The sequence below is a fragment of the Lotus japonicus genome, chromosome 4, assembly GCF_012489685.1.
Source record: "Lotus japonicus ecotype B-129 chromosome 4, LjGifu_v1.2".
NCBI classification, from domain to species: domain Eukaryota; kingdom Viridiplantae; phylum Streptophyta; class Magnoliopsida; order Fabales; family Fabaceae; genus Lotus; species Lotus japonicus.
The window spans coordinates 81,108,833-81,117,990 of NC_080044.1; the positions used below are offsets into that span (position 1 = coordinate 81,108,833).

The 9,158-nt window shown below is 35.3% G+C and overlaps 1 protein-coding gene across 1 annotated transcript; it reads right to left on the minus strand.

Moving 5' to 3' along the window:
* Positions 1 to 761: 761 nt before the first annotated feature.
* On the minus strand, positions 762 to 7,913 carry LOC130712095 (glutamine-dependent NAD(+) synthetase-like). The gene is made up of 13 exons (XM_057561929.1): positions 7,441 to 7,913; positions 7,053 to 7,358; positions 6,486 to 6,709; positions 6,177 to 6,280; positions 5,944 to 6,078; positions 5,549 to 5,717; positions 4,943 to 5,078; positions 4,254 to 4,392; positions 3,575 to 3,751; positions 3,095 to 3,262; positions 2,716 to 2,811; positions 1,517 to 1,645; positions 762 to 1,259 (listed from the first exon to the last, which is right to left on the minus strand). Exons 1-13 carry the CDS (start codon positions 7,632 to 7,634, stop codon positions 1,038 to 1,040), a joined length of 2,199 nt encoding a protein of 732 aa, XP_057417912.1. The 5' UTR covers positions 7,635 to 7,913; the 3' UTR covers positions 762 to 1,037.
* Between the last annotated feature and the right edge of the window lie 1,245 nt (positions 7,914 to 9,158).

Below are 9,158 nucleotides of genomic sequence, written 5' to 3' on the forward strand. Positions count from 1 at the left end.
GAGTTGATCAAACTCCAGAATTTGAACCTCAATTCAATGCTGCCTGCCATAAATCACGGTTGAGATAGCCAAACTGAACGTGCAGCATCACATGTCATAATTTTAGTAATCTGCTCCAGAAATACACAAGGATCTCTGGTTGTTAAACTTTCACAAGCATATCCCAAATTTATTGTAATATAATTGAAATCAACGGCACCTTATCATAATGAACCGATTTATTCTTCTAATTTTTAGTGCGTGGTTGTATACAAGTTAAACCTAAGGTGAGAGTATTTTTATCACAATCTACATGAAGATGTTTGTTCACTTTTTTATTTTGAAGTAAGTAATAACATCATTTGCATTGATGCAAACAAGTATACAAACAAAAAAACAGTTGCTGAGTAATGAACATAACTTTTTTATTATAGTTTTTTCTCTAATAATTCTTGTAGTTTTTGGACTTCCAAAAAAAAAAAATCTTGTAGTTTTTGGCTTTGTCTCGTTTTCAAGTTATAAGTTTTCTCTCCATGTGCATGTTTAGATCAGGGTTGTCACTATTTATTTTAGATAAAATGATTTTGGAAAAATTATAGTAAAAATGAGAAGAAAATGAAGAGATTTATGTTATTATATAAATTTATGAAAAAAGTTACTTGAATTGGTAATGTAGTAAAATTCAATTGCAAAATCTCATAATTGATTATGTTCGAACCCCGAAGCTATTCTATTTAGCTACAAGCAAAATGACTTCTAGAACTGAAATCAATTTGTTAAAATGACTCTCAAACATCTATATTGTTATTCAAAATTGAATTTACTATCAGAATTATTCTAAGGTTCCCAAACAGGGAACCCAACACACAATTAACTGGTAGTTTGAAAACTTTTTTACAGTGGTATCAGCTGTAAAGGCTGGGATGAGAAGCTAATGAATATCATTCCAAGTGCTATAAAATGAAGGAATCTAGATCTTTGTGTGGACCAGATTTGCAGTCCTCACATGCAAATCTATAACTTATTTCTTTTGTTTTATTAAGGGAGGTTAATTTCAATTACAATCCAACACTGGGATTGCCTGAACCTGCTGCAGCAACTCCCATCCCACCAACACCATCTGATGCAGCTACCACTATCTCATCATGCTCTTCAGATTGTTGAACATCTTTGACATCCATCCCACGAACGAGTTCATCAATTTTCTGAAACTGGTATGGCCATCTTGCATTATAGAGAAACTGGCGAAGATCAAACCTGTTATCCTCTGGTGAATAGCTCTGCAAGTCGAGTGAAAGATTGGAAACTTTCATTAGTCAATGAAAATATAAGAACAATGGCATGTTTGAATCAACTTCTTTTTTCCCAGAATCAATTCCGAAACTTAAAAGCTACTCATAGAAGCTTCTCTCCAGAATTGATTCTGCTTTCAGAATCAATTGTGAGAATTTCCAAACAAGCACTGGGTCAAAATCCTTAGCATCAAGAGCTATCCGCTAGAATTCAACGGTGACTTCAGATCATAATAAGGACATACCTCAGCATGATAGGAAGGTGTCATGACAGTCATCTTGTGTCGATTGATAGAATAATACTTGAAGAAGTGTTTTACTTTTTCAGCAACTTGTGATGGAGCCAATTTTGTACCCCATTTGTAGCATAGATTCTGCAACAGTATATTGCAAAACAAAACAGGTTAGGCTGAACTACAAAACTGACAACATTAAATTATCAAAATTCAATTCAGGTAGTTAACTGCTGATGCCAAAAGTTTCTTTCCTCTGAGTTCATCATGCCAAGTAGAGTAATTATTTTTACTGCTAAGCATTCATGTTAGTTGGAAACGTGGTAGTTCAAGTAGAGTAATTATTTTTACTACTAAGCATTCCTGTTAATTGGAAACGTGGTAGTTCATAAATCAATCTAATGGGACTTGAGATACGTGGTAAGTGTGGCTTCTAGAGATGCTTAACTTACATAGTGCGGAACTGCGGATTGTTTTGTTCTTTAGCTCCCTCCTAAAGAAAACCATGCTAACTTTTAAGTTTTTGTTCTAGATAGATAGCTATTTTAGAGAGAGTATATAATAACAAGTTCAGCTGAAGACCTGAAGCCGTCAAAAGGTGATGACAGCTGAACTCCCACTAGGGAGAAATTATTTGCCTGTTTGGAAGAGTTCATTAGATTAGGCTGTGTACTTTATTTTTACTCTTTTCACGATAGCTTTTGCTGATAAAAGCTCACATCATGAACTCCTCTAATATCTTAATAGAGGTAGATAAGGTTTTGTATCTGGATATTCAATACATCAAGCTTTTAAATAAAGACAAGATCCAGCATTGTTCTCTTATGCAAGTACAGAAAAGTTTTAGGTAAGATAGCATAAGTTCATTTCTTCTGTTCCAATGCAAAATGTGAGTCAAGAAACTTCTATCATGAAATGATTTTCAGCTTGTAAAATAATAAACAACTTCCATAATCTGTCAAATGACTTGTGATAAAATTAGCTACAGGCCTAAAGCCCATGGGTTTAAGTTTAATCTTTTTGGCTTTGCATCATTCCACATTATTTCTTGCCTAATAGATGTTTACATTATGGGATGGTCATGCATCAGACTACCACCTGTTTTAAGTTCTAACTATCCTTTTCAACCAATATCAGATGAAAAATAAAAAATGAAAAACAAGTGAAAGGTTAAAGACATGAATAAGAAAGGATGGAAACATGAGCTATACCTGGAACATGGAAACTGGACCACATCTGAAGATTTTCCGTAGTCTTCCATAAACTGATAGTTCCTCGTAAGTCATTCCCATATCAACCTCATCAAGCTGTTCAACATAAAATGGGGTATTAGATAATATATTCTTAAAGCATCATTATAAATTACTAATGAATACAGATAAACCCTAGAGCTGTAAAAAGGGTTCAGAAAGTCAGATACCAAATAAGTAAAACTAATAGGGCATGAATGAAGGGAAAACGAACAAATACATTAGTTCCTGGATTTCACCCAGAGCATCCGACTATATAAGCACCAAGCAAATATAGACAGCCCAACTCAACTTAATTCAATCACGAGATTCAAGACCATATTGAAAAGTGGAATATTACCTGACTGTAGTTAGATCGAATAGGCTCCAGTTCAGCTGTGGGTGGAGCTGCTTCAACATCTGCCAAAGATGAGTAACCAAGATGGATGGCTGCCCATCGCAGGAATGCCCGAAGGTCCTGCTTACTTATACTGCCTATAGGATTTATATCTGCTGAGCTGCAATCATACTGTAAGGAGAGATCAACTTCGGTAACTAGGGTGTAATCGACCACAAACATTAAAAACTAGAGAAAATAATTGACAAACACTTTTTGTTTCAATTTCTAATTTTCAGTTTCACCAATAATTACAGAAAGGTCGCATTGTTTTCACTTTATTTCTTATTTACAAAGATAACAGTTTTCACCATTTCTCATACAAATCTTTGTAAACAAGAAACAAGGTGACTGTATTAGTCAAAATAAGAAATGAAATCAGGAAACATTTTCTTAAACTAATCTACTGAAGGAGAGCCATACATTAAAGCTATATAGATATACCTTTGTCAAGTAACCACGTAACCCTTCATCCACATTGGAGCTTCCCAAAACAAGATAAAACCCAGGTTTGCTGTGAACCCAAGGCAAGAGTGACGCTAACATGAAAGCTAGCACCATTCTGATTCGAGCTTGAATGTTCTGCAAGCTTAAATTCTCAACATTAGATCCACCATCTACCTGCAGAAACAAAACAATACAAAGGAATTATTTGAGGCTACAATGAGACAGAAACATATGTAACATACTTATAGTCTTTATTCTAAAAGAAAAAGTGAGATTCCCCATAAAAAAATAGGCAGTTTTTTTTTCCGGATAAATATACTTTGACACTAAAATCCCACCCACACCTAGTGTCTAGTGAGATATAGGAAGAGAAGAAGAAAAGTAAAAGATATGATATGTGATGTGATAGAAAAATAAGAGAGATATGAACAGAAAGTAGGTGAAATTGAGATGGAAGAGAGAAACTGTGGTGTAAATGAATCAAAACTCTGTTTTTTCACTAATCTGAAGTACTGATAGGGAGATCTATGTACAACCTGTTTTCAAATTCAAACGCTATTCTTTGTTACAATATTGACATACACCTTGGAAAAACCCAAGACCACATCACAGATTACGTAGTTCTAGTAATTTTCATTTACTATTGAAATAATTCACAAGTCCACGCTTCATTTACCTTATAGCGTGGTCGCTTTCCCGTAAGTGTTTGAAACAATGACAAAAGAGCAGATACAACCCCATCGATACTAACATCAAGGTGCCATGAACCAATTTCGTCAGCCAGAACCTTAGCACGCGATCTTGTCATTTCTGAACTGCAAGGACAGAATTTTGAGTGCCTCATAACATTTGATAAGAGTAATTTTTAGTTAAATTCAAGAAATATATTTGATTGTGTTATTCTGCTTGAACCTTGAACATAAACTGATTGACACAATGAAAGGATTTCTCGACACAGAACAACAAATCCTGGTAGTTTCTATGCTTGAAAGTGTACAGTCTTTCAGTATCTATGCTTTACACTGTATCATAGTATAACTGTTCTGATTACCAGAAGTTCCAAAAAGCAACACCCTCTCAACCCCATACAAACACATAGTGACATGGAGTTATTAAATATTAGCAGTAAGTTAATTATCCAGGATTGTAAAAACCACAAACATTTCGAGATACTAGTTTTGGAAAAGGAAATCCATAAAGCATACTGGTAAAACTTCTGCAATATGACTAATGTGTTTCAACTTTCAACACACAAAACAATCAGCTTTCATCAATGCCCAAATTATATAAATTGAACTGGGGGGGGTTAAAAGCAAAATGCAGTAAAAGAAATTACTAACAAAAAATACATAATGCCCATTTTACCTGTTTTCAGTTCCCATAAACACAGTATAGAATATCCGTTTGGCAAATTCTCTGCTGTCTGTAGGATACTGTCCATCTTTATAGTTTCCAATTCGTATTGCATCAGCTTTGACTTGCTCATCCCCACTGGCAATATCTGCAGGTAAATATGAATCACTAGATAATGATATCGGAACTACAAGGTTTAAATTTGTAAGGACAATCACTGCAGTCTATTCAACCCCTGCCATGTTGAAAAGATGAAAAGAAAAAAAGAAAAAGAGAAGATAGTCTGTCTCAGTTTTACTATTGACCATGATTTGACTTTGCAGGACTTTTGAGAAAGGAAATAGGAACATTCAGGTCCAATTTTCCAACTAATGCAACAGACAGTCAATTATATATGACACCCTCATTACTCTTTCCTGATATCTTTTTTAGAGAAAATACTAAATAGAAACCATACTAGTGGTCAATTATCAGATTTGTTATTCCGAAACAAGCATCCCTAATTATGGTAGTATATGCAGTAATGGGGCTTCCAAATACAGTCATAAGTCGATCTGAGATAGAAATTTAAAAAGGTAAAACAGAATCTACAGCACTTGCCGTCGCATTTGAACTCACCTTTCACAACCAGCTGGCACATGCACCCAACAATTGCAGCAACAGAGGAACTGTCTGCTCCACCAGAAAGAGGAAGCAGAAAACCAGATGCTCCACTTCTTCTTAAATAGTCCCATAACCAGCAGGCAGGACCAAATGCTATTTCCTCCTCAGGCGAGTGGTACTTTATCTGTAATTAGTAATCATGTTCAACTTAGCAACTTGGATAACTAAGTGATTTCAGCAGTAATGTTGTATAATTATCATATTGGATTCACATTTTGGCATGGAACAAAAGCTAGGGGCCAGACACTTTTAAAGTCCATAATTTAAGCCTTCATCAATCTACGTATACCACTAAAGCTAATTTCTTTTAGCTACCTGAAAATTGTAACTCAAAATGACAATAGACTAACCTTAAGTGGAGCAGAAAGGGGGATTTTAAGGTTAAAAGGAAGACATAGACTGTGTGATACTTCGACTGAAGGAACCTTGGTTTTACAACTTGCTTGCTCTTGGAAGCTACTTATAGATCCTCTGAGGCTTGCAACCTACCAACAAAAAAATGGGTAAAGGAACCAAATCCAATGTAAATCATTGATGGTTGAAATGCTCTTGCATGAATTGACATATGGAAACTTATGCATACCACATCTAGATCTATCTGAGCAACCACAACCTCAACATCCTTTAAAGAAAATTGTGAACCCTGAGCAACAACATCTCCATTTACCACAACAGTGGCACACCCATCTGTTACAAATAAAATCAAACACAAGAAAACTTTTAGACAGATGAAAAAATCCTACATAATTGACATCTAAACAAGTTATATGGAAGTTAAAATGTTTGTATACGACCTTCCAGAATGCTAATTTTATTTTTCTTTCTAGAACATGTAAAAGGACAAAAATGTGAAAAGGATAAATACCATTATATTAAGAGAATTTTCTTATACCATAGTAAAGGCGACCCCCATCACATCCTTGGTGATTGCTATACATGTAAACCCCTCCACGAGTATGAGTGGCACCTATAAAAGCACGAAGACGAACATCAAGCTTTCTAAGTTGGTGGTGACTTCCACTTGCATTCATGAACACTTCAACCCCATTCAATGCAAGCTCAGAATGAGGGGGAGTTGGAACAAAAAGCTCTTCACAAACTTCAGCTGCTATAGCTCTAAGAAGAGGAAAATACTCCACATTCAGTTATCGATAAGCAAAAGACATCAAGTTGGAAGACCCCAAAAAATAAATCAAACGCATGCACACACAATATTTGGAACACAACACCCTAGTTCTCATTCTCAAGCATATGAAAGAATGGGTAGGCATACCAGTCACACTCACATAATTGCTTCATGGATGAAATGCTGATGAGTATCTTAACTTTAATATAGAAAAATGATTGAAGATGTATAGTGAATATAAACCAATGATTCACCTTAACTTCAAATGACGAGTGTAATTATTAAACTAGTTGAGGTGTTAAGTGAAGCATAGAGTGAGATATTGGAACTTACGTGTCTTGAAACTTGACAAAACCATAACCAAAGGGAACAGATTTTTGGCCTAATGCCTGAGAAACTTCACTAGGCAGCTGAAAATCCACAAGCTCATCCCTTTGCTTCCATGCAGTAAACCATCGAAGCTCTCTATAATTGCCATCATTTGCAAGCCACATCTTTGGGCGTATCATGATAATCCTTCGATTGAAACAGAAAACTTGACAATTGTACCTCTCAGAACCTTTGATAACAGGCATGCCAATGCTACACACTATGCCATCAGTCCAATCACCGAGCAAGATATCCTTCAAGCATTCCCATCTGCAATAAACGAGAACCCAATTCATGGATACTTGAGATAAGATCACCCCATGTTAAAAAACGAAAGAAGGAAGAAACTCACGAATGGTTAACAGTATCGAGCTCGAGGAAGTGATCTTCGCAGCCATAACCGGGAATCTCGAGCTCGGGTCCGAGCCTGATGGCAGCGCCGGCTTGTTTGGCGTTGACTATGGAGTGTTTGATTTGCTTGGTGTTACAGTCGAAGTCCATGGCCCATTGGTTGAGATTGCAGGTGGCAACCTTCAAGAGCCTCATCTTTCAGAACAGAACAAGGGAAACAGAGGTTTTCAGAAATCGAAGGTAGTGGCGTGAGTTACAAGGATTGTTTGGTCCTCAGAAGTTTGGGTTTGATTCGATTCTAGTAGCAAGTAGTGTTTGTCATGTGGACTTTTTGACCCGGAAATTCAACGTGTCGTGTCGTATTGGACGGAATGTTATTCAACTCAGACCGGACCGGCCGGTTCGACCGATCTGACCGAGATCCAATGAACTTGTTTCATCTCCCTCTATGTAAAAGCTCTGCAGCAACCACTGTCATTGACTGAATGACACCAGCGGCGCAAGGTTAATGGAATGACATTAGGGCTTTTACTTTTTAGTGGAGCACCATAAGTGGGCCTGGTCTTTTTGGCCCATATCTTAATAGCCTATAACATATTATAGTATTATGTGAAGCAAAAACGCCTATTTGTAAAAAAAAAAAAACAATAACAAAACGACAAAAAAAAAACTGTTGTAATATAAATACTCGCATAACGATAAAACACCCAATGTAATGCTAGATTATTGTTTTAAATAGTTTTTTAATTAAATTTGTATGTAGTATTATTAAGTATATATATATGACATATATTTAATATATATATATATATATGTATATTAGTATATTACCGGGTTAAATGGTCCAACCTGTGACCCACTGGTTCGATCTCCCATTGACCCAGCCTTCTGTCCGATTCGATCACTGGTTCGAGTTTAATAACACTCATGGATACTTCAAAATTTGATTAAGTTTTTATTATAGGCAAATGTTAGTGATTAATTCCCCGTTCCTAATTATAAGACTTAATACAAAAAATTGCCCTTATTAATGAAGCACTAAATGTGTTTAATTAGTTTATTGGTTTAAAAAAATGCATACATTCTTCCATATTTACTATTTGTCATTTTCTCTCACTAGTAATCATTGCATTAATAGTAGGTGGTAATTAAAATTTTGAAAATGAAAACACACAGTTAATGTAAGGGGTATATATGAAAGAATACATTTTTTTTTGCTAGATTATTGTAAAATGTCTTATATTTAGGAACATGAAAAATGTAAAACTAGGTCTTATAATTATGAACGAATGAGTAGTAAATTAGTACAAATTATCCCTTCTCAGGGTTCAAACTTTGACCCTTCACCTACAATTACCTTTAGTTCAACCATGTGTGCTATCCAACCCAACATGTAATTCATTGATTTGATTGAATTAATTGATTTGAATTTAGAGTAGGAGAAAGAATATTATATTGGCTCATAATTGCTGTGAAGATCACAATCCGTTTTGATTGTCCCCGAATGATAGTTCAAGTGGTAAGAGCTAGGGACATAAGGGTTAGGTGGGGTGAAGGGTCTCGGGTTCGAACCCGGAGGAGAAATTAATTTACTAACATTTCTAACAACTAACATTTACCTATAAAAAAAAACAATCCATTTTGATTAGTTTGTTCTCAATTTCCTTTGTAGGGATTTTTGATAGTTTTTAACTTATTTTTTTAGAAAATTCCAAGTTT

What these genes read in the sequence shown, in the direction of transcription:
- LOC130712095 (XM_057561929.1), bottom strand. Translation starts at nt 7,634, where the DNA reads ATGAGGCTCTTGAAGGTTGCCACCTGCAATCTCAACCAATGGGCCATG. An exon ending in CTCAGATAGATCTAGATGTG is followed by an intron (nt 6,079 to 6,176) that starts GTATGCATAAGT and finishes TTTTGTTGGTAG; the next exon opens with GTTGCAAGCCTCAGAGGATC. An exon ending in CCCTTTCTGCTCCACTTAAG is followed by an intron (nt 5,718 to 5,943) that starts GTTAGTCTATTG and finishes TACTAATTACAG; the next exon opens with ATAAAGTACCACTCGCCTGA.